General features: G+C 37.2%; 1 protein-coding gene across 8 annotated transcripts in view; it reads right to left on the bottom strand.

Moving 5' to 3' along the window:
- The window catches only part of NEO1 (neogenin 1), a 69,706-nt gene that overhangs the window by 34,417 nt on the left and 9,024 nt on the right, over positions 1-26,265 (bottom strand). For 6 of the 8 annotated variants that reach the window (XM_089538701.1, XM_089538698.1, XM_089538705.1 and 3 more), the window contains exons 4-9: positions 25,907-26,043; positions 19,228-19,382; positions 17,390-17,510; positions 6,447-6,666; positions 3,645-3,799; positions 1,803-1,951 (exon numbers count right to left, since the gene is read on the bottom strand). In XM_089538701.1, coding sequence (XP_089394827.1) covers positions 1,803-1,951; positions 3,645-3,799; positions 6,447-6,666; positions 17,390-17,510; positions 19,228-19,382; positions 25,907-26,043 — 937 coding nt within the window. The remainder of the gene's footprint in view (positions 1-1,802; positions 1,952-3,644; positions 3,800-6,446; positions 6,667-17,389; positions 17,511-19,227; positions 19,383-25,906; positions 26,044-26,265) is intronic. The other 2 variants (XM_089538703.1, XM_089538702.1) reach the window with 1 other exon arrangement.

A 26,265-nucleotide genomic window follows, 5' to 3' on the forward strand; every position in this document is an offset into this window, starting at 1 on the left:
AGCTTTAAGGATTTTTAAAATATTAAAAGTTTTTGGACCATCACATGGCATGGGGGACTTTGTTTTCTTTCCTTTTCATGACCTTAAAAGAAAATGTAATGATATATTTTTTTTTAAAAAAAAAACCTCTTTACAATGTAAGAGAGAATCTAGTACTAGCGTCACAGAATCAGCATGATGAGGCAGCAATGTCTGCTGATTTGTCAGCTCTGTATGTATTAATAGAGCATGCCTGCTCCAACCGAGGACTTGCCACATGCAGATCTGAGCTTTTGCAGATGGCAATCAATGGGCAAGCATGCATGTGTGCCCATTGAAAAGAATGGGTCTTAAGGTCTCATGTTCTTTGCTATCCATGGGGTGGTGGTAGTGAAATGGATCTCCTGAAGATAGCAAGTGATGACAGTATAAAGATTCATTTACACTGCACTAGAATCAAAGTAGTATTATTTCTATACTGAGCTTGAAGGCAGAGAGAGAGAGATAGAGCGCAGCTTGATTAAGGTCACCTGCTGAGTTCAAGGCAAAGTCAAAACTTGATTTGGGGGCTTTAAAATTCATTATCTCTAAACCACCACACTGCACTATCTTTCTAAAACAGTTTGCCATGTGAGGTTGGTTGTTCTGAAAGGAAGCTTAGCAGTCTTCCGAACAAACTCAGTACATGAATTAGCATTATTTGGAGGCCTAAAATCTCCCCCCCCCCCCCACCCGCCCACCAACATCTGAAAATATTATCTGCCTTCATCTGCCTAAACTGCTGCTATTTCATGGAATTTCTCACTCTTTCAGTCATGTGCTTCCTGCTAATCTAGTGCCACATACAGAATATGGTGATATCATTATGCTTCTAAAGCAATCAGATTTAGTTATATATTTACATCATCTTGGAAAAACATGTGTATTTAAAGGACAAAACTTCCTAAATAAGTCACATGCATGAAGCTATTCAATCAAGAAAGTAAGGATAAGATTTCCTGAATTAATGAATCTGAAACTGGGGCACTGTTAGCTATAATTATCAATATTGACAAAAATGAAGGCCCCATGTCCCTAGCTGAAATATACAGCCAGCATAACATCTCTCTCTCTCTCTCTCTCTCTCTCTGGCAGTACTAACTGTTTTAACTTTTCTGCAGCTTCCCTTCTCAAGCAAACATGTTAATGAAAATATTTAAGTAACATGGTATTAGCAAAATCAATTGATGCCTGTTGTAAAGAAAAATTGATACTTCTTAAGAGTCTGGCTTTTATCAGCTTCATTTCAAAAAGTTATACTTCTGCAAACGAGACATGTTCATAAAGCCAATTAACTCTTTCGCTTGCAGAATATAAAGTATTAACTCTTCAGCTCTTATTATGATGGTATACGCTGCAAAATTAACAGATTCAGAAAGGAGAGTGGCAACATAAGTGATAATTTTATAAAAGTTTTCAATGCACTTGCTATTATAGTGGACCCTTGGTATCTATTATTATTATTATTATTATTATTATTATTATTATTAACCCTTATTTATAAAGCACTGTAAATTTACACAGCTCTGTACATGCAATCTTTTTAATTAGACAGGATTTGATTCCAGGACCCCTATGCATACCAAAATCTGAGGATGTTCAACTCCCTTTATATACAATGGGATAGTAAAATGGTGTCCCATATATAAAATGGTAATTTTATATTTTGTGTTTTGGATTTTTTTCTAAATATTTTCAAGCTGTGGTTTGTTGAATCTGTGGATGTAGAATCCGTGGATTCGGAGGGCCGACTGTATATGGTCTTAAGAATTTATGGACCACACCTGTTCATTGTCTGTCCCCTTCTCCATGTAGTATAGCTTGTAGTTCTGGATTTCACCATTTCCAGATAAAGGTGTTCCCCAACTGACAGTGACAGATGTGGGGGAATTAGCATATGCCCGAATATTAGGAGCTGGGCCAGGAAGCTGAACTGAAAGGGGGTAAAAATAAGATGTATTACAAAATTTGTTACAAATTAATTATACTTTATACTACTTATCTGAATAAAAAATATATGAAAGAACAAACTCTGGAACTACTTTTCCTAAAGGTATAAACAGAACTGAACAATATATAAGTATAGGTAGAGATCTCTTGACAGAAATCCAGCCACACTTGAACTACACTAGTATTACTTCCATGAGCTTCAAAGCCTAGATCAATATTCACATGCTGACTTGGTTCGGATGTCACAATAACCCATTTTTAATAGTGATGGGAAAAAGTTCACAGTGAGTCATTAAATCCTGAACGTTCCCCTCTCTTTGAGGCAAAGCCAGGAGGAGTTTGGAAGAGCTTTTGACTAATTGGCTTGTGGTTTCATCCAGATTCAACTAATTTTAACTATAGTTTGCTTAAGATAAGCCAACTTCAAACAATGGTGAATGAAGCTGATACAAACAAACCACAACTGAGGTTGATCCAAACCCTCAATCAGAAACAAAAGCATTTTAGTCATGAAAGTCTGATCATTCTTTGTCTTCTTCTTTCCACCTCCTCTTCACAAACATCCCTTTCATGTTTTATTGAATAATTTGAGTCAAGGTAATGGCTTAGTACTGCTAGATAATGGTTCCATTCTCCTGTAGCTTGAATTAATAATGAAACTGACAAATTGGACCAGTTCAGGAGTGTAGCACAGCAAGCAGTGGGTATGTGGACTTCTTCTCCCTCTACTTCCTCAGGTACAGTCACAAGTGAGGGGGGTCTACATACTGTGTGACCCTTGGCTGAAAGGAAATGATTTACATGTTAATCTGTGTGTTGGCCTGCTGTTGAATGGTAAGGCCTCAGGGTGTCAATGTAACAGGGAAGACATTGAAACCCACTAACATATAAGCAACTTCAACAGGAAAGAAGTGAACCAAGTTTGGCTACCAGTCCTGAAAAACACCAAAATCAAGACCCAGCAAAAACCATCCAGGGTCAGAGGGGTTTCCCAGCAGACAATGGATCACTAATTAAATGGACACCCTGAGGCCTTGCTATTCAACAACAGACCAACACAAAGATCACATAGTATATAGACCTCACAATCTTCCATACCAACATTCTCTTAAGATGCTAGCCACAGATCCTGGTGAAAACACAGGAATAAACTGTTCCAGAAATAGCCACATAGCCTCCCCCCCCCAAAAAAAAACCTCAAAAAAACTAAAGGGGAAGCAGTTGTTGGGAGAGTGCTACCTGCTTGAAAAAACACTTATACCAATTTTGGAACTGAGAGCTAAGATCAGAGTTTGCTTCCTTTTCTTCCTATGCCCACCCAATCACTTTTCTTTATGTGATGTTTTTTAGATCTTAAGCCTGAAGGCAGAAAACTGCCTTATTTATTAAACTTCATAGGCTGGTTTGAATGGCTTTTTTCCCCTGAAAAGCATAGTAAAAATGCTAATAGTGCTAATGCAAAAAATGAAGCGAGGAAAAGAGAGATAATAATAACAGTAGTAATTAAACAAGCCAGACCTGAAATTAGCAGACATAACTAGTACAAATATGCTCAGAATCATATTCAAATAGCAAGTGGGCAAATGTACCTCTAGTAATGTATTCATGAAAAAGAAGTTTTTATTATAATTTGTCATACAAAAGCAGCTAATGGGCTAGAAATATGTAATGCTTACCCTCAGGTTGTGTTGCCACTTTCAAGGGTACTGAACTTTCTCCAGCTCCATGTTTGTTCTGAGCTACCACTCTAAAAATATACACAGTCTCAGGCATTAGATTTTGAATTGTCACTTGCATTTCCCCAGGATGACTTGTGTTTTCAACACGCTCCCTAATTAAAAAGCAGGTGGTAAGAATGGAAACATAAGAGAAGAACTTATTAGGACAAAAAACCCTCTAAACCTAATATTTTTTAAAATATAACCAGTAAAGAAAGATGACAGAATAACGATATCTCTACCCGATGACACAAGCATATTAGAATAATGGCAACACATTCTGCTTCTCATTCCTCTTCTGTTGAAGGTTAGTCATTATTATGATTAAACTGTCTTTGGATGTGGCTGTACTAAATGAAGGTATTATACAGCATCAAAATCCTTCTGAAAGGATTTTCAGATAATAGGTTCTTCCATTTCCTATCCTTTTCCTCCCCATATATTTTACTGTGAATATCTGGCTGTAACAATCTAAATCTTTAGCACATATCTGAAAGCTCATATCTCCATATTTTATTATTTTACTGCAATGTTAAAGTTTTTAAAATCTACAAGTGAAAAAATTACAAGGTATCATTAATAAAACACACCTTCAAAGTATATACTACTTAGAAAAATAAACAACATTTAATTAGTTATTGTCAAAACTTTGTTCAAACAGGGGGAAACAAACAAAGGGGAAAATTGCCCAAATTTCTGCCATTTTCAGATTGTATAGCTCTCTGTTATTGTGTGCCTTGAATCATTTCCAATTTATAGCAACCCTAAATCGAGATTATCACAAGGGTTTTCTTGACAATAGTTGTTCAGATGAGGTTTGCTTTTGCTTTCCTCTGAGGCTGAGAATGAATGACTTGCTCAAGGTCACTCAGTAGGAGTCCATGGCCAAGTAGGGATTTGAACCCTAGTCCCCAATGCCACAGCCCAGTGCTCAAACCACTGTAGTACACTGGCTCTAAATGAAATGCAATTTAGAAAGAACAAAACTGTATATTCCACTGATAATTCAAAATTCAGGCAATGTTGTCAATTATTCAGCTGTCAATGTATTCAAATGCAGTGTTTGTTAAAAAATTAATGGCACACATATTCCCTTGCACAAACAAGTTAATGGCACACATATATATTCTGCATGAAGAAGTTAAGTCACAAGTGCCAACATTAATTTTAAAAAGTATTAGTCTGTTAAATTTTATGATGAAGTTTATAGGCAAGTTAATTATCAGCAGAATGCATTAGTAAAATTAGCAGAAATGCAGTAGTAATTGACAACTAAATATTCAGGTAATTTTCAGGAATTCCACAACCCTTATAATCAATATGCAAGTAACTCCAATAATGACTCAGATCTTGTTAATTTTCCTACAATCAGTTCCATCAGAACATACTATGACTTAATATTCATGTATATATATTTGGCTGCCAATTGTCTGAAAAATGCAAGTTGTTCATTTTTGCTCCTCCAAAATCAAATGTGTACAAGATAGCATAAACATGAAAACTGCATTACATCACAGCATTTGTGTGTTTTAAGAGGTAAAAAAAATCAGATTCTTATTCCAGTCTCTTGTATTATTACACTTTTACATTTATGTCAATGTTGGATGTGGCAAGCGTAATACAAGGGAACCTCACCTTACGGGGGGGATCTATTACGGGCTCCCCAGCATAAGGTGAATTCCGCCTATGCGCGAGCCCCATTCAAGTGAATGGGGCTCGTGCATGTGGCGCAGTGGTGCATGCGCACTACGTGCTCACACCCTATTCATCTCAATGGGATGTGCCGCCCCTTGCACCCCATGCACTTTGCACAGAAGCTCAAGCCCGCGTATAACGCGGGCGCACTGTACTGCTAATTACTAGGAGCACACCATTAAAAAAAATAAGGTCTACATCTGGGATAAACAGATTAAATTTCTGCAAACCTCATTACTACTGTACAGTGGGCCCTTGTTATACGCTGGGGTTTGGTTCCAAGATCCCCCGTGTATAACAAAATCCGTGTATGCTCAAGTCCCATTAAATATAATGACATAGCAAAATGGTGTCCCTTATAAAAAAAGGAAAATCAAGGTTTAATATTTGAAATGTATACTTTTTTGAACATTTTCAAACCGTGTATGCTTGAATCCATGTATAAAAAATCCGTGTATAAGAAGGGCCGATTGTACTACACTGTAATTGTTTTGCACTGGTTTTATATTTGTACATTTAGCCCTCCATATCCACAGACTTGCCATCCGCAGATTTAAGCATCTGCAGATGGCAAGCCTGCATTGTCCCCAATGGCGGCACATGCACGCGGCCGCGCCACCATTACGGACAAGAGATGTGCCTACTCCCATTCACTTGCTCGGTCCTGAGTCAAGCAGGAGGATACTGAAGGGAGCTGTCCAAAGGGATGGTGGTGGCAGCAGCTTTCTCCACTTCACAGTTTGCCTGCCCTGGCAGGAAAGGATTCTCGAAGTTGAGTTGTCCCAATTGATGGCGTGGCAATGTACACATGCCACCACTGGAGACAACAGAACTTGAGCATCAATGGATTTTGGTATTCAGGGGCGATGGTGTCCAGAACTGATCCTTCCTGGACACTGAGGGCTGACTGTATTACTCTTTCCTTGCCGATAATGCAGTTTTTAAAAATAAATAAATGGTGCAACTTTGGTTGGGCTGTCTGTTGCTTTAAGTATTTTATTCTATAAAGTGCCATGCATATTTATGTGGCTAATAATAATAATAATAATAATAATAATAAGCAACCTGTTTATAGATTCCTTGGTGTAGAACACTGAGTAGGTGAGATTATCTCCATGTGAGTCTGATGCAGGTGCCCTCCAGGTCAGCTTGATGAAGCGGGTAGAGACAAGGGAAGCCACAACATCTCGAGGGGCAGAAGGCAGGGGTCCAGTTGTAGCTGGTGCTAGATGGTCAGTAGTGGCACTGGTCAGTGAAGTGGGAGGTAATGTTGGGATGGCAACATCTTGTCATGTGCAAACATTGGGGAATATGAAGGGCAAACATCACGGCGATTTAAAGAGAAAACAGAAAAAAACCAAAAAAGAAATAAACAAAACCACGATGGGAAACAAAACAAAATGAACACACAAAAAAGGCCATTAAACTGAAGGTTGGCATGCAGGCAAAAAGGTAACTACTGAAAACTAATGGGAAATACCAACGGAGACATCAATATAGGGCAAGCAGTCAAAAATCTCCAATAATAATGAAAATGGGTAAGAAAGGGAAGGGTGGAAACTGAAGATAACAAGTCATCTCACAATGGAAACATCTGTTGCTGATATTTAATGTTCAATAGTTAATTTTTAGAAAATTGTTCAGTTCACTATCATATAAAAGCACTTAAATAAGGAATTCCATTTTCATTTACAGAACTACGCCAAAGTTTGTACAAAACTAAATAACAATAAAGTTCATATATGTGAGCTAGATGTAAAAGAACAACTCTTTGAACAGTCTGAGACTTAATCTATTCCAGTGCCCTTTGGACCCTGAGTGAGTTTGTAATTGTTTACTGTGGCTAAAGGATTCAAAATGAAAAACATTACCCCACATCAGTACTCTAACAATTTTAGTCTTTCACTTCAGCTACATGTTTTTCATACAACATTAATCTTCATTATTAAATAACTTCAGCATAGGGATGCCTCGTGTTATCATGATTACCACAAACATATCATGCTTCATTTCAGGAGCAATTTCATTAACAAAAGCTCAACGATTAAGAGTGAAATATTCTCTTTTTTTCTTGTTTTAATTTCTTTGTAAGCCACAGTAATCACTAAATACTGGTAAATATTATTATTATTATTATTATTATTCTTTATTAAATATAAGTATTTAAAAAGAAACATGTTTTTAAAAGTTCAGTGAAAATATTTAGAAATGAATATAGGTTTATTTTCAATCAGAACTATTATCAGTTTAAAGTTGGCCTAAAAAAATGATACCAGAGGCATTTACTCTTCTATTTTTTGTGTTTGGTTTGTTTTTGTTTTTTTACAGTTTTACAACAGAATAGATATTTTATAGCACATATCAATTCTGTACTTCCCAAAATATGTTGGTGCAACACATACATCTACACACATTCACACTTATGATTTAGGAAATATTATGTTTTCACTCATCCTTACAAATAGGAACTTTAATATAAAATATGCCAAAAATATAGACATCAAAACACCACAAACTGCAGTGTGTATAAGCAAGGCTATCTAGTTTTGCACATCTGCTATTTGCTTATTATCAAATCAGCTCTGATCAAGTAAAAGAACAGTTCCTAATACTTGTACAAGATACACAGTCCACAATGAAGCACTGCTAAAGGGGGAAAAACTTGAAGAGGTTGAAGAAAAGTTCTTTCAGTTGAGAGATGAAAGGCAACATTGTCTACCATGTAATGATCTGTCACCAAGAATGTTAAAATCAATTCTTCAGACATATAATGCTGGCAATATAAGCAGAGAATCACTGAGGTGGAATCTAATTATTTTTTGGTAGGCTGGCAAAAGAAGTTCCACGCTATCTGCTCTTCTCTTTTTAGCAGTATGTACAAGAGAAAATATTTCGGTTGTCAAAACTCAAGATAAAATCCTCCAGTAATTCTAGACAAAAAGACTGCAAGGAAACCCTTTAAAACTAAAACTGATCTGGATCTATCCCAGGGGAAACTGCAAATGTATTCAGAAAGCAGCAATATGTAAAATATAATACAATACCTAACCACTTCCAACTGGTTCAGCATTGCAGTCAAAATATGCAGTTCAGCCTAATTTGTACCACTGTTTTCATTCATTTATTAAACGTATATACTACTGAACTGCTAAAAGCACTTGGAGTGGTTTACAAGACTAAAAACCAAATACAGTCAATGAAAAAAAAAAGAATCAGACAAATTTCTAGTTAATTTCCATAACAACATATTATGATATTTAAAAGCAAATAACAGAACTGGCAATAAAAACAATTAAGGTTACAGAAACTATTAGCATGTGCAATTAGGCAGAATCTAGTAATTTCTGGGTTTATACATGGAAATTAGGAAGACACAGCAGTTTTATTTGCTGAAGAGCTTTTGTTTATTTCTAGGCCAGAGCCTTCCTTATCAGAGTTAATAAAATGAATTAATAGCTTCAGTGCCCTTTCTGGCTATTCTGTTAATTGGTCTAAATCTGAAGCTGTTCCTGTTGCAATTAATATTCCGTCTGGGTTGTTTGCCAAGTGGTATCCAGAAGCTCTTAAGTATTTAGGCATATTAGTTCCTTGAGATATTACTCAAACAATCACATGGAACTTGCCTGCATTGCTTGATGAAACATCTCTGGATCTAGATAGGTGAAGGTTACTCAAAATTTGGAGTAAGGTTAACAAGAAGAGATATTTTATCCCTCAGGCTTACTTTCAGAAAATCAACATTATTCTTAGGAAGTTTATACGAGGGCATTTACCACTCCATTAATTTTCCAGACTTGACACTGTAGGGTCTAACTTTTGACTCGTATAAATAACTGATAAACACAGTCCAATTACCCCTTGGGCAATTTTGGAATCAACTTATTTGGAACCTCTTTTAAGGACTGCCTTACGTTCTAATCACTTAAGGAAGAAAGAAAGAGTGCTCCCTAGTTTACTGATGCCAGGATTGTTGGCATATATGGTAATATACTGTCAGTTACAAACTTGTGGAGCATCCCAGATTTGAAGATTATTCAATAATGCTTATTGCAGAAGAAATTGATTGATGGTGAAATTTATACTTTGGCTTAACTAATAAATCCAGACTGAGAATTTGCAATCTATCAGTTACCCAAAGGTGTACACATTGTCAATATTTATTTACAACTGTGCTGTATCACCTGTTGGATATTGCATGTGGACCATTAGCTTTGAGTATCTCAGCCATCCCTGCTGTGTTGGTAACATGAATCGTATTTTTAGATACAGTAAATTGAAACTATCAAGTGTAACTTATGTTTGTTGGAAAGCACTAAAGTTGATCTTAATGAAGGTGGCTGAGTGGACAAGGAGGTAGACTGTCGCGGGCATATTAACTAATACAAAACTGCCCCAGTTTCAGTATCGCAAACTTAGCCCTTGTTCATATTCTATGCATTCCCCCTTCTCCTTTTTGCTTTATTATCTTTTTGGGGGTTGAGGGGTTCTTTGTAATCAAACTTTACAAATCCAATAAAAAATTAAAATATTTGATGGGAGAGAAAAATCTTGGCTTGGCATCCACATTTATAGAATAAGGGCATAAACTAGCTCTCCAAAGTGAGACCATGCCACAGATGGAGGCCATCACAGACAAGCTGTTTCATCTGTAACTTCATGTTGAATCACTGGGGGCAGTAGCAACCAAAGAAATGTGATCTTGACTTTTGGGCACGATCATATAGAGCAGGAAAACTGATCCCCAGCTATTTAAGATCTTTAAAGTACTCACTTTGGACCTGGCCTGGAAACTGACTAAGTATCCAGTGAAGCTGTCACAGTAGACTGGACCAATATGTTCAGAACAATTAGTCCCAGTGAGTAGGTTTGCTGATACAGTATATTAGTATTAACTGAGGTTTCCGCATTGTCCTTCAAAGGCAGCTCCTCATAACAACATACTGAAACAATCCAAGCAGGAATTGCCAATACCTGGGTACGTGTGGCAGGTTCTTTATATCCACATGGGTCACAGCAAGTATATTGGCCAAAGATGATAAAGGAACTTAAACTGACAAGAGCTGAATGAATGAACATACTCCCCCTGCAGAGACTACAAGGCTGATCCTTCCGGGAGAGTGTAACCCCATATAGAGAAGACTGAATAACACCTATCTGTCAGACAAACCACTACAGATCCTCCACCTTACTGGGATCAAGTCTCTTCCTCTAATTGGTACTAATAGGCTACCATTGATGAAAAGCAGTTATGTAGCATGAAAATCATACTGAGTCAGACCAGTAAACTCTTTAGCTTAGCACTATCCGTACCAAAGGTAGGAATTATGTAGCCTTCCAGTTACTGTTGGACTACAAATCCCAGAAGCCATGGTCAGCATAGGCAGTGGTGAGGACTGCTGTGAGATGATGTCCAACAACTTCTGCTGGGCCACATGATGCCAGCCCCTCATCTACACTAAACGACAGTGGCTTTCCAGGATCTCAAACATGATTATTTCCCAGCCCTTGGAAATACCACAGAAATGGAAAATACAGCATGCTACTGAGTTAAGGTCCTTTTATAAGTCTGCAAATCAGAAAACACGTAAATCCAAAAACATTGAATCATAGAGTTGGAAGAGACCACAAGGGCCATCCAGTCCAACTCCCTGCCATGCAGGAAATCACAATCAAAGCATACATTGATTATGTCATCTGCATTTCAAAGTATAAATGAATAAGACAGTATACATTTACTATGGAGAAAAACCAAAATGACCTCAGTAAAACTTACTTTTGAATGAACACACACAAGACTGAAGTGGGCCAAAAGATTTTTTAAATTCACATTACTTTAACCATGAAACAATTGCTTCAAGCAGTTTTTCAAGCTAGGTCTATTTTCCTGACTTCAACTGTGTCATTTTTTAAACACGGCAGGGAATGAAAAATCATTTCTCACATACCACTTCAGATAAAAATGATGACAATCTGCACCAGTGGGGCCATATTAAAGAATAGCTACACTAACAGCGTTTAAACAAAATAAAGAACATCATTTTTTAAATGTTAAGCATGGTTTTACTATGGTGCTGGATCAAAGCCCTCCACTATTAAAAAGTGCATTCCCTCCTGAAGTATCTTCTGCTAATATATTCTAAACTTTCAGTGTCAAATGCCAAGTTTACAAATGGAGAAATACACAAATTTTAGGCAGATCATGCATCAAATGCTAAAAGTAGATAAAATGTTTACTTGTATTGAAACTTGCTTGTATCAAAAACATCTTTGCAGTAAAGGAAGCACTTGTTATCCTTTCTTATAGTTTCAGTGCTAGCAACATGTTTTCATATGTATTTCCCTTCAAGGGAAATACATGAAACAGTACCAGTAAAATGAATAAGCAATTGACATTTCATTTTTGTTTTCAGTTCTACTCTTAACAGATCATAAGATTAATAATGGTTTGGGGGCAGGGAGAGCTCAGCTAGGAAAATTATATGACACACTGGTCAATACATATTGCCAGGGGCATCAGCTCACTGAGTAGGAGATTCTATTAATCTATGCATTATGGTAAACTAACGAAAACCTGGGATATTTTGCTACAATTAGAAAATGATGCAGTGCTTTAATGTTTGCTGTTGCTGTGCGCCTTCAAGTCATTTCTGACTCATAGTGACCCTAAGACAAACCTGTCATGGGGTTTTCTTAGCAAGATTTGCTCACATGGAGCTTTGCCTTTGCCTTCCTCTGAGGCTGAGAGAGTGATGTTAATAGTGATCTCTAGTTATCTTTTTGTTCGGCACACAAGAGTCTAGAAACTAGAGACTACATTCTACTAACTGTTATCAGGTGTCTCTAATGTACTGACTCTCAGGGTGAACTGAGATCACTCTTTGTGGTTTTTGTTTTCTTCCCTGACTTGAAATCTAAACAAGTATTTCCCTTTCTTTTATTACAAGACAGAAAAATGGGCACTCACTACCATGAATCTTAGGTTTTATATTCTACAATATACTGGTTTTAGCAGGTTATACAGTTGGCCCTTGGTATCTGCTGGGGTTTTAGTTCCAGGACCCCCCGCCCCCACAGATACCAAAATCCATGGGTGCTCAAGTATCTACAATGGGATAGCAAAATATTATCCATTACATAAAGTGGCAAAATCAAGGTTTGCTTTTTGGATTTTTTTGGAGGGGGAAGAGGATATTTTGAAGCTGTGGATTGTTGAATCTGTAGTTGCAGAATCTGTGTATACAGGGGACTGTATGGAGAGGGTACTGTATATATTTTTTTAAAATGATGTATAAATATTGTAATGGTATATGCACAGGTTCAGGAGTTGCCAAATAAAATTCATCTGGCCTGTAACAGTAGATTATTTTACATTTTACAGTCAGTTATTAATTGGACATTTAGCATCTTATCCAAGTGATGTCCTTACATGTGAAGTGCAACAAGGGTACTCTTGAACTACAACTTACATAGCTGATATCAAGCATCTTCATAGTAGTTACTGCTGCATTACTGTGAGAGTTCTTTCTTGGTGTTACATTCATTGTGTGAGCAAATGGCCTGCATACATTGTTTATTACCCAAACAAGCAGCTGTTTTCTGTTTCTAGGACCAAATGCAATGTTTCTAGGAACATTTAATTAACTTTCTAAAAAAGATCCTCAAAAAGCTCCCCCCAACTTGAAATACACAATATTTCAGAATATAAAAACTGAAGAATCCCACAGAGAATATCATAAATATTAAGTCCCTCTGCTGGCAGACTACAGAGTTCTCAGCTATACAAAACAAACATGCTGATGCACAGGCCTGGTATATTAATTGCTGTATCTATTCTACAAATTGTCAAGGGGAAGGAATTCTAGCCCTGGGCTTCTCTTGCAAACAGAATGCATATGGTAGCAAGCAGTAGCAAAATATTCTGAGTTATGCACAAACATTTTATGTACCAAGATGGTAACACACACTTCATGTTTAATGCAGGAGTGGTTTGGATCCACACTCCAACAAATGTTCATACACTGTAAATCATGATTTTACTATCAACAATATAAACAGCTACATTTTTATTTTATTTTAAGGGATTTAAGGAGAGTATTTTTAGCAATGTAGTACAGGAAACACTGCCATCACCAACAATATTTTTTTTTAAAAAAATAACATAAATACTTTAAATTCTTGAGGAATTCTATTGTATAATAAGCACTGTAAGATACAATGTGATTTTCTCTATTAAAATATTTCAATCAAATGCACATTGTCAAAAAGCTAACATACAATTCCCCCCCCTTGCTCTTCTTATTTTCATTACTTTATCTTACTTATCTGTTTATATCCCACCTTTTCCTCAATCTCTGGATCCAAGACAGCTACAACAGTTAAAACAGAAACCCATAAATATTCACATTATTTAAAAAACACTAGTTAGAAAAGCAGCTTGAGTGCAAGTCTAGTAGAGCAGGCAAAAGGCACTATTGCAGACAAGGGTAAAATCCAAACTCCTAATAATTACAGCACACCAGACTTGTCCATTTCTACACTGCCTGCCAATCACAAGGGCCAATGCTGAACTTTCCTTTTCTGTGACTAAACAGCCCATAGAGACAGGCCAAAATAAAGCTGCTTAGGGTCACCTTGGAGGTATGCTGTTTAAATGATGCATGCATCCTAAGAGTCCGGAAGCCGTGCCAAAGCTACACTCCAGTCTTTAGTCTTACCAGCTGGCTGCCATGGTGCCCTCCCTACTTTCTCCCTTTCAACAGCCACCTGTCCTCTTTTCCATGGTCCCCAAATGCCCCTGGCCATAACCGCTTCACCCTGCTTCTGCTTTGTCAGCTCTTCATTTCATCCAGCGGTCATGCCATCTTCTGATTTGCCCCTGTCTGTTCTTGTCTTTAACTCTTTATTCCCCCCCCCCCCTTTAAGCTTAGCTTTAGCTATGTCCCTGTCTCCTTCTTTGCTTCTTCATGCTCCTGGCTCTATGCCTTCTTGGATAGGCTTCTCTTGCTCTCGCCATGCTGCCGCCTACACTGCCAGATCCTGTTGAGGCTTAAACTCTGGCAAGGGAGGTATCGATCCTCACTGCGCTCCATCACAGCTTCCCTACAGTAACTGTGAGGAAAATTGTGATTCAAAACACTGGACACTTTACTCTTACTGCTTGTTATGTGCCTTCAAGTCACTTCCAATTCAATACTACCACAGTATTTTCTTGGTAAGATTTATTCAGAGAAGGTTTGCTATTGCCTTCTGTATGTTTTTTTTAATTAGAGTATGTGACTTGCTCACAGTGATCCAGTAGGTTTCTACAGCTGAGCAGGGATCTGAAATCTGGTCTCTCAGAGTCCTAATCCAATACTCAAATAACTATGCCACACAGATAAGCTCAAGACTGTAGATTGGTTAGCAGCAACACAGATATTTTGACTTTGAATTCTTTTAGCTCCTGCTACTACAGTTCTGATTTTTTTAAAAAAAAACTGATGATAATGAAGATTACAATGAAGACAAAGACAAGAACAACAACAAGACTAAAAATGCAGTTAATTGCTAATGAAATTCTAGTAGCTGACTATCCTGCTGTTTGCATTTTATCGGAGTATGCTTTGGAGCTGTATCCGGAATCCATCAGTTCAATTTTATATGCTTTCTGGCGAGAATGATTCTAAATTTTCCAATGTAAACTTCTAAAGGAAGTCATAAAAGTGTGATAAAAACACTCCTCCCATACTCGTGACATACTTTGTTTTAGAGGAAGTCATTTCATTATTTCCTGCCGTGCCCAATAATCAAAAAAGGTGTGCCACTATCAATGCATCAAAATTGAATTCAAAAAGGAAAACAACTTTTCCTGCCATTACAACCAGAAATGATGCTGTATTTTAGATAAGATAACCAGTATTAACATAAAACTAACACAAAGGCAGAGTATGTTTTTGCACACAACCAATAAAAGACATGCTTATCTCTTTCCACCCAATGATACAACACATGTTCTAAGATCTTTCAATTGACAAATTTGACCTTTTAACATTTGAATTCCGTTCTCATGAGTTTTCTAAAATATTCCAAATTAATCTGTGCTTTAATGCTGTGACTATTCTATGGTATTAAAACTGTATTTTAATATATATAATTTATTGTATTCTGTGGTTGTTATGTGCCTCCAAGTCATTTTTGCCTCATGGTGACCTAAGGAGAACTTATCATAGGGTTCTCTTGGCAAGTTTCTTTGGTGGGGAGGTTGCCATTGCCATCCTCTGAAGCTTGTCCAAGATCACCCAGTGGTTTGCTATGCCTTATATGCCAGAGTTATAGTCCAATATTCAAACCTCTGCACCACATTAGGTCTCTTACTGTTATTTTTTATGAAAGTTTCCTTATATCCCATCTTTAGAAGAAAAGTTGGGTTACAAATCTATAAATATATGTATATGTAATTTTATGACTAAAACACTGAAGTCGAAATTACAGATTCCAAAAGAGAAGAAACAGCTCCTAATAGTTATTCCTCATGCATGTTGTTCTGTAAATAAATATCCTCCAGCTGAAATTTTAATACAAATATTCTCTTGGGAACTATGTAATATCCAGAAAAACAGCCTCAAAGAAGCAGGGAATTGATTGTGATTGTAGAGTGTGCTCAGACATGAAATATTTGTAAGAAAATACAGACTGAGTATCCCTAATCTGGAAATCTGAAATCCAACAACCCCCCCCCCCGCCAAACCAAAACTTTTTTTAGCACCAACATGATGCTTTGATTTTGTAATATTTTTATTTGGATTTTGGAAGACAAGTAGCAAAGTCTATATCTGATGAGCAAAGGATGCATACTTCTGCCATCTTTAGTATGCCTACTGTAAGAAGGTGTCAGTAAAAACAGTATTACATGGGGAAATTAAGACTAACCTTTTCTGTTGTCTATCATCTGCAAGAGCATTATGAATAACTTTGGTCTCAAAAGGACATGAACACAGAGATGATGAGATGAAGACGGCCCCTCAAAGAGCGGAACAGTGTCAGAGGCCAACTAAGAAGTGACTTGGAAAACCAGGAGGAATCAATAGATATTAGACTCTGGACACCGCTGCAGAACAAGCCACTGTGCCAATGCCACACAGACCTGATGCTAATATTCAGGAATTTAAGCAGAGACAAATACTGAAAAGGCTGGGGGATGACAGGAGCTCTGACAGAGATATGATGGCAGCTAGTAGAAAGACCAAGAATGAGAAGAGCCGATGCCATTGCCAAGACTGAAGTATCAAACAGAAATCGACAAAAATACCTTCCCCTGCCCTTTCCTTCTGCAGTTTTTCCAAATGTTTGTTCTCTCTCTCTGATGAATTTACAATGTGCTTCCTTCCACCTACACAAAGAGAATGCTTTAGTGCCTACAGACAACTTACAATATCTATTGAAGGATGAACCAACTGGTGAGAGTTGTTGGATGTGTGATATCAAGCACTGTCCACTCAAGTGTCCTGAATTAATAAACAGTCAGAAAAAGGGAGCACTTGCAGTCTCTTAAATCTCACTAAAGCAAATGTAAAGTCCAAGACAGGAAGATATCTTGGACTTTACAACATTTGTAAATCATAGATTTTAACACATGACACAATTTTTTCCAGAAATAGATCATTGATGGGCTTTTAAAGACTGTTGACAGATGTTTTAATGATTGCTGGCAGATGTTTTAATCAATTTATTAAAAGTAATTATTATTCAATTTAGCAATGCTGCATTTTATCTATAATGCTGCAGTAGAGAAATGGTGTGCATTTGATCAAGCATGTTTACAGCCTTAAAGAATCTTCTGCAACACACATGTACAGGACCTCACACTCAAAAGAAACCATTTGTAAGTATTATTGTACAAAATATATGCATTCATAACAAGCAAAAGCAGTTTTTATTTATGTATAAACAAAACAGTGCCCCTGTGAGCAAAAAAAAGTCAAAGCTGAAATCCACCCCAATTTTTTACATATATGATTTCAATTTCTTACCATGATCAAGTATTATCAGCTGGGCTCCTGCCTGTATGTTTCCCACATCATTTTCTGCTATACACTGATAAAATCCTTCATCCGATTTCACCAGACCCAAAACCTGTAGGTTATGTTCGTCCTAAATAAAGAACATACATGCTGTGAAGGTGTCATTTTCTACGTAACAAAGGTCAAAGAATAAAATTCTAAATCATACCAAACTCAGATTTTCTAACCTGCAAAAATCTGTGTAATAAGAGTTCAGCTACCAGTGTCTCATAAAGATTTCATCATAGATCTCAAGGATGTGACTTCATTACCACTAAGCAAACAGTTTTATTTTCCCAAGCTTTTAAGGTACAGTTTGAATCCTGACTGTCCTTTTATATATGATCTGAGGCTTTTAGCCCATTTTGCTTCTATTTGTATTTTAACTGCTTTATTTGTAAATATGGGAATATGATTGTAGAATAGCTTACTGCTCATTTAAGGGAAAGTTGCCAGGGTAAAAACTGTTGGGACTGTAGGAGTCCACCACCTCATCAATTTTTACTGCTACAGCACTTCCAAGACAGCTTCACCAGTCCACAGGGAATCTCTTGAGACTACGATGGACACCTTGCTTGGCCTGTTTTGGGATCACACATACTACCAGCTGAAGATTACACTTGCTAACAAATCCCCCATGGGATGAAAAACACCAGCAATTCTTCATCTAAGATTGTAAAGCAGGGTTGGGTTTTTTTTTTTATGAATCCCAAATTCAAACAGAACCCAACTTGGGAGAACTTCACTAACATCTTCTGTCTCTTCACATGCAATCTATTAATCCTTCACTTTCAGCTAATTTTTTTCAACCAAATTCTGTAAATACTTTTCCAATACTCTTAGTATTTTAACCTCCTCCTAAACCAATCTTGCCTTCCACTTTTGTTCCTAGATCTTCAAATCTGCTTCTTTCTATTGTTTTCCTAGCTGTAGCTTATACCACTACTACATATACTGATTGGGCAACCTAGCATAAGCTACTCCACTTTTGATAGCCTTCTGTCATTTATTTTTACTGTTTCAACATCTAATTTTGTTTCTACATCAGCACTCTTACTCAGTCATTATCTTCCTGCCCTTACCACTCCCAGAAACTGTCTTTAATCTGCTCATGTCTTCTTCGTCTTCTCTATTTGTCCCAGGCACAGTTCATTATTGTCAAAATTAATTTAATAAGTGATTAATTAAATTTATTTTCCTGTGATGCTTCTATTATTCGGCTGTCTTTATTGTACTATCTATGCCTTTGTTCCTCACTCGAATTTTGATATTAACTCAGAAAAATTAATCCACCTACCCACATATTCTTAATATTTTTTCTCAGAAATGAACTAAACAGAAGATCTGTGGAACATCTCCAGACTTAAACAAACATATACTAGTGAAGGGACTCCAAAAGGGACTTTCCTTTTGGCATTTTCCCCAATTGAAATGAGTCACCACTCAGCTGGGAAGTGATTTTGCAAAATACATATAGAATTCAGAGAAGTGTCATTGACCAGCACTAGGATGCAGCCTTATCAATCTGAACCAGTCTCAATGTTTCCACTGGTATAAATGCAAAAGACACTCAATTTGGAAGGTGAGTTAAGCTTTCAAGACAAAACAGATTTTCTGCCATACTGCAGATGCACACTGATGCTACATGTGACTGTGAATGCATAATTAATGGAGAAGTTAGAGTTTAAAAACCAGAACTTTCCTGTGCCAAATGTAGGCAGAGCATACAAAAACTTAGAAATATATAGATCTAACTTAAACATTATAAGAAAAGTGGATCACAGGTTTCATATTCAACTTATACTTACTACAATTTTAAAGTAGTCACTAGGGATCACCACATCTCCATTCTTAACCCACTTCACTGTTGGAGCTGGCTTTCCAGTCACGTCACATTCAAACACGATGTCCATGGATTCATGAGCATAGATATTAGAAGGTTGCTTCAGAAACTCTGGAGGTGCTTCAAGAAAGGAAATAAAAGGCAGTTACCAATTAATTATCCAGTACGCCTTGCACTGCTTGACCATTTGATATAACAAAATGGAACAGAGGTATTTCCTTAACAGATTCTGCAGAACTATAAGCAAGTTTTAAAAGAATCTCACTGAACAGAATATCTTCCAAAAATACTTGCTATAGTTCAAGAACAAGTAAATTAATCAGTAAATTTTTAGTAAGGCGAAGAAGTGATTAAATAATTTTAGATAATTAAATTAAAAGAAATCTCAAGACAGATAACTCTGAGAAAGTAATGGAAGTCTAAGATATAGGAACACACAAAAGCAGCTTACTCGTCATTAGAAGAAAAGCGTATTTTTAGAAGGTTCTCTCATCATTTAATACAGTAAGTAACCTTCTAAAACATACTTGTAAGTTCAATTAGAGTTAACCCTTTCCAATTAAACAAATAAAACATTAGATGATTAACTGAAAAATTGGACGCTTGTAGTTTTCGTTTTAAATATTTATTTAGCATTTTATCTGACCAAATGTTATGATTATAACACAGGAAGAGAACCTAGATATAAGGTATGCCAAAGAACTGCCCATTTAACAATATGGACAGAGCAAATGAATACTTGAAATAAGAAAGAAATTATCTATTGTAAACAGAAAACAACATAAACTGACTAAGACTGAGCTAAGAGCTATTGAGGAAGAAGAAAATTATTTCCTATATGTGCATCTCTGCTATACGTACATAAGTGGGTACAAACAACAGTGCCAGAACCAAAGGCATAAATATTGATTAAAATGCAGAACTACCTTATTTACCATAATGAGTTATCATTTCCATTTCTATTGGTGTGTCCAAATGCAAATCATATTACCAAGTAAAATGACTCTCAGTGGCTTAATTTTACAAGTATGCCTACATTCTACCAGCTGACTTTGTTTCAATAGTATTCTGATTTTGATGATAGACTGTAAAGGGCTGAGGGTGGACACAGAGTGTGGCTATTGTTGTTGACATCTGACTAGTATGAGTAGATGGAGAAATAGGAGAAGCCACCTTTAAAAATGTTGAACATGAAATATTAATTACATATTTTCTTTCCATTAATGCATTTTGAAATGCCTTGGAAGGAGAGAAATGTTGTAGCTTAACTACACATAATATTCAGAATTCATATCAATCAGACATAAGTAGATATTTGTGGCAGATTAAATTAAACGTAATCACCAGAAAGCAAATGAGCCAATTACAATGTTAATGGAAATTATATGTTTTCTCACCAGACAATTAAATTTCAAAGCAATCTTGGAGGTTTACTTTTTTTTCTCTTCACCTTTGCTTGGTCCCATTGTCAAACAGAAAACAATCATGCATTTTAATATACAAAGATGATTAGTGTGAAGAGTTAGTTATGCACATTTTAATTTTATTGTGCTTACATATATGGTGGAAAACATGCAGGTGAAAGAAGCCAAGCAAACCAAGTGAAAGAAGTGGAGCAAGCATATATTTGCATTCTGTGCATACTGCCTTGTTAACAGTTTTTTTTAAAAGTGAGAGGTTGCAGTTTTTGTACCAAGAGAGAATACTTTAAAAGACCCTCCCCCCTCCCCATCTTAGCCAAACAGACATCAGTTATGATATCTCATGATGTATGGTCAGTGTTAGAACAACACAACAAAATTTTCCCAACTCTTGCATAGGTAAATAAGTAGAAATGCCAATACATTATTGTTGCTATTAACTAAAATGTCTGTTGTAAAAATACACCAAGGATAGCAATGAGAGTGGAAAGCTGCCTTCTCCCCGAAGCAGCAGTTGATATAAAGGTGCGGTATAGACTGCCCAAAGGAGGCGGCCTACTGGTGGCCTAATTCCCTCCGGAGGGAAGCCACAGCCGCCAAACCGCGGGGCTTCTCTCCGGAGTAAAAAGAACCTGGAAAAACCAGGTTCTTTTGCACCACAGGGCGGATGTCACGGGTGCACCAATAGAACACTCGTGACATAAGCGATGTGTGGCACCGTGTGAATGCCACGCTGCGCGTACGTCATAATGGCAGTGCCCATGTACACGGTATGCCGCCATTGTTACACCACCACTCCATACTAGGGTTAGGGACTATGCGGTTGCCAAGTGGTCCCTAACTCTATATCACCACCGCCATACCACAAAGGGCCCGTCTGTATCGGGCCAAAGTTCCGTCAACAAATAAAACGTCAAGGTTGTTTTTTAAAAAAAGAAATCTTAGTTGACACACAGGACATGCTAACACAATCATCATTATCATCATCAGCATCATCATTTATTAAATAGCACAATCACTGTACATGGAACTTTACAAATAAAAGACCAGCCCAAAAACCCTTGTTCCTTGAGCTCAGGCTTACAGTCATTGCCTTTAGATTACTGAGTAACCCACTTTTATGTGGACATGCCTTTCAACCAGTTAGAAAACGTCAGTAGATCAAAATACTATGGCTAGACATATGGCTAGGGGCTTTACTACTCAATCCCTGTTCTCCCAGCAATTGCAACCGGGGGGGGGGGGGGATGAAAACATACCGCATCCAGAACCCCAATATTGCACATCTTCAAAACTGCGTGACTGGGGCAGCTGCCACCACCATTGGGCTCTCTTCATGAGGCCCTTTAACCCCCGCTCCCTGCATCGTTTCGGTTGGTTTTAGTGAACACAATTCTAGGGCTCTGCTACAGCAATCAATAAACGAAGTTTTAAAAAGAAACAATGAAAAGAAATAGGAGGGGGAAATAATCAGGTTGCTTAGGAATAGTGAGGGTGGATGGGGGACAAAAGGGGACACTGACACCACCTGAATGGCAATAATAATTAATTAATAATTTGTTTTATTTATATACCGCTATTCCAAAGTAAGCTAATTTGCCCCCAACAGTCTGGGTACTCATATTAGTGACCTCGGAAGGATGCAAGCCTGAGTCGAGCTTGGGCCCTTTTGCTGGTCTTGAACTCGCAACCTTGTGGTCAATAAGGTGACTGCCCAGCAACAATGTTTCACACCTAGGCACTTGCACTATTGACAGCTCACTGACATGTTCCCCCATCAATGAAAAGGAACTCTCTGTGGTTGAGGGGCATAGCAGCTACGGGTCAGAGGCAGTGGCATGAGACATGTATCACCAAAGCCATTTTTCCAGGTGTAATCATGGTTTAAATACCACATGTAGTAATCTCTTAGGACTAGTATATAATTCTAACTTAAACAGCTAGAGTCTGTTTGGGGGCTCAATTCAAAGTGATGGTTAGGACCTATAAAGCCCTATACAGCTTGGATCAAGACCGTATCTCACCATATGAGCCTGCCCAAGTCTTACAGTCTTCAGGAAAGAGCCTGATTTTGGTCCTCAGACATGTCTGGTGAAGACACAGAAGACTTTCTTCTTGATGTCTGCACCTAATTATGGAACTGGGTTGCCCTCCTTTCTGCTGTATTTCTGCCAGCAGGCAAAGACTTCTTTATTTAAGCAGGCCTTCAGCTTTTAACTGGTTGGGACTGAAAGATTTTTAATGAGGCATAGTGTATTTTGGTTTTTTTAGCTATACTTTGAATGTTATAAATTAATGTTTTAATTGAGTTGTTTGTTTAATGGTGTTTCTAACTTTTATATTATATTATTGTAGCTACACAGGCAGCCATCAGAACTGAAAGTGAAGAAACACAATGGTTCCAAATCAGAAATGAGGTCAAGTAAGGCTGCAAACTATCACCCTGCATGTGGAAAATATCGTACACAGAGCAGGCTTAGATTCAGAGGAAGAAGAAGTGAAGATCAGAGGAAGGAACACTAACAACCTGACATATGAAGACAACACCATATTACAGTGTACCATTGTTATAAGCTGGGGTTTGATTCCAAGATCCCCCATGGATAACAAAATCCGTGGATGCTGAAGTCCCATTAAATATAATGACATAGCAAAATGGTGTCCCCAATAAAAATGGAAAATCAGGGTTTAATATTAGAAATTTATGGTTTTTTTGAACATTTTCAAACTGTGGATGCTTGAATCCGTGTATAAGAAAGGCAGACTGTGCTAAGAGAAACCAACAAAGACCTTACTGAAGAAGATCAAGAAGGAAAGTAATGCTGAACATTAAAAACAACATTAAAATGCTGAACATTAAAAAAAGAGTAAGGACCATGGAAGATGTACAAGAATTCATCCTAGATAACGAAGAAACTGAAATAGTCAAGAAATGCTCATATCCTTGATCAAACAGTGATCAAATTGGAGACTGCAGCCAAGAAATTAGAAGACTGGGAATGAGAAGGGTGGCTATAAAGGAACAGCAATCAGGAATGTTTTCTGCCAGTTTCAAAATGAGGGGAAGATTTGTTTTTAAGTACTTTGATTTCAAATATAATTATTGCTTCATGTTCAATACAATATTTTAAAGGAAATGCCACTTGGTACAATCACTAACATACTGCTCAGTTTGAAACTGACAGGTCAGGAAATCCAAAAGCAATGCTGTTTACGTCACAGTTTTTTCACGAGTCCCTGGAGAGCCAAATACAATGACTGACAAACAAAAAATACTCCCTTGCTGAAAAGTGAACTTATAACCTTGTTAGTATCGGTCTGTTTCCATGTTACTTCCTGAGTAAAGATGATAACATAAATAAAATGAATTAGTCCTTCATAATTTAGGTAAAGGAAAATCAACATTCCTTTTACTAAATGAGATGAATTCTCCACACTGTTTTTTTAAATTATGTATGATCTGAAAAAAAAATATGAAAGTAGAAAGTTATCTTTCATTGTAGAGGGTTTACACAATTAATGTTATTAATTAAATTACTCTATCCCACTATGGAAAATAATATTTCAGAAATACAGTGCGCTTTTGCAAAGTTTTCACCTCATAGTCAACATTAATTCAGGGGAATACAAATAAATTTGATTTCTAAATACTGTAATTTTTAACAACAACAATCAAACCACAGATAGACTTAAAGTCAATGTATTATTTGAGGAAGACGCCATAATTAATCTTGCTTTCAACTGTAAATTTACAACAGGTAGAAGATTACGCTCAGCATCAACATCTACACTTCAAATCTCTTAGTAACAAATAGTGTTACTTTCCTCAGCTTTAATTCACACTATATAGCAGTTTCGGGACTGAGTGCCCAAACTAAAAGGCCTCTGGCACCTGGCGTCACCCAGCGCCGGGGCCAGGACTTTGGGGGGGGAGCGGGACCTCCAGGGAGGAACTCTGACCTCCAAGGGTGGGATTTCCAGGGCAGACTTCCCACCACCACCACCCTTACAGGCCTTCAGCTGCCTCTCCACCTGTTCCTCCTCCTCCCTGCCCTCCGCATGTCACAAAAAATGGCTTTGCATATCATCACTGGCACACGTGCAGTAGGTTCATCACCACACAACTATATAGTAACATTATAATGATCAGAAATGGTTAAATAAAAAAGAAGGAAAGAATACTTTAAGGCCTCTTTTCACATGTAAGCAAAACCTAAAACAGCTCCTTTCAGCTTCAGTCTTTCTTTCTGTTTTCTCTGAAACCAATCTGCAAAATACCAATAATGTATTTATACATCTCGGCTATGCATAAAACATACAGATCTTGCCATAAATCTTCCTGGAAGCCTCATGTCATCTATAAAAATGTGTAGAAATCTACCATGCAAGTAATATACATGCCATACAGGGAGAGCTCAACACATTTGTATTTGCAGTAAAACTGACTACTCTCCCTGTTTTAAGATTTGCCCAATTGGGGGATATCTTGGGACAAGGACATGAGTGCCATGGACTAAGGTCTATATATTTTGAGTTGCTTCAGAGGAGAAGGAAAAAGCTTATGGTGAAGGCCTCCTCTTTTTCCTTTGCTTTTTAATAGTTAAAAAAATGGCAGCAAGAGCAACTTTCCTACCATACACTTTTTGTCTGTTTTACCTTCATGAGACCAAAAGCCAAAAGCCAATAGTGAGGCAATTACTTCAGGTTCTTTTTTTAAGTGCCAGTTCAGGCATCATCTTTCCTTTTCAAAATGTCCTGTGAATGATGGAAGTTGCTTTGAAGTATTTTATTAAAAGAAGAAGAGGTAAAGAACAGGAAGCCACCACTGTTGCCATTGTAAATGCCTGCTTCATAACAACAGCGCTTCCACATGGCAACTCCAGCTTCCTACTAAACCTTATGATTCTTTTGGATCTAGTGCACTATAGCCATATGAAGGAAAAACTGAAACGGCATTACACTGACTCATACCATCAAACCCATCTAGCTCAGTCATGTTTGCAGAGATCTTTCTCAGATCCCACCTGGAGAAAGCAGAGACTGAATCTAGCACATGCTCTACCACCAAGCTATGGGATCTTCCATGCTCAACCTCCAAGCATGTTTCTGCTCAAAATCATAGGATCACTACAAATAGCTATATGTCTGCTCCAGTCAAATCACGATATATTCTAGAATATTGTGGCCTTGACTACATTAGTATCTTAAAATGTATGTACATACCCTGTACTGTAAGGTCAGCTTGAGTTTCAATTGTTTCGTTCCCATTATATGCAATGCAGGTGTATGTTCCAGTATCATCTTCTGTGATGTCATTTATCTTCAGAGTCCCCCCAGCCAGCAGTACAAATTTTTGAGAGCTGTGCAAAAGAGAACAGATTATCAGACTGGTTTTTTTTAAAGAAGTATACAGAATTCTGATAGAAAATAAGAACTCAAATGTCTATAATGTTTCTGAGCAGCCTGGACATCCAATTAATCTTCTAAGTCTCTTCTCCATAAAAATCTCATTTTAATCATTAACAAATTCAGTTAAAATATTCTGGTTATTGCTCTATATTCTTGTTTATTGTATGCATCTG

The sequence above is a fragment of the Sceloporus occidentalis genome, unplaced genomic scaffold, assembly GCF_023333645.1.
Source record: "Sceloporus occidentalis isolate IW3139 unplaced genomic scaffold, rSceOcc1.0.p SCAF_9, whole genome shotgun sequence".
In the NCBI taxonomy this organism is placed as follows: domain Eukaryota; kingdom Metazoa; phylum Chordata; class Lepidosauria; order Squamata; family Phrynosomatidae; genus Sceloporus; species Sceloporus occidentalis.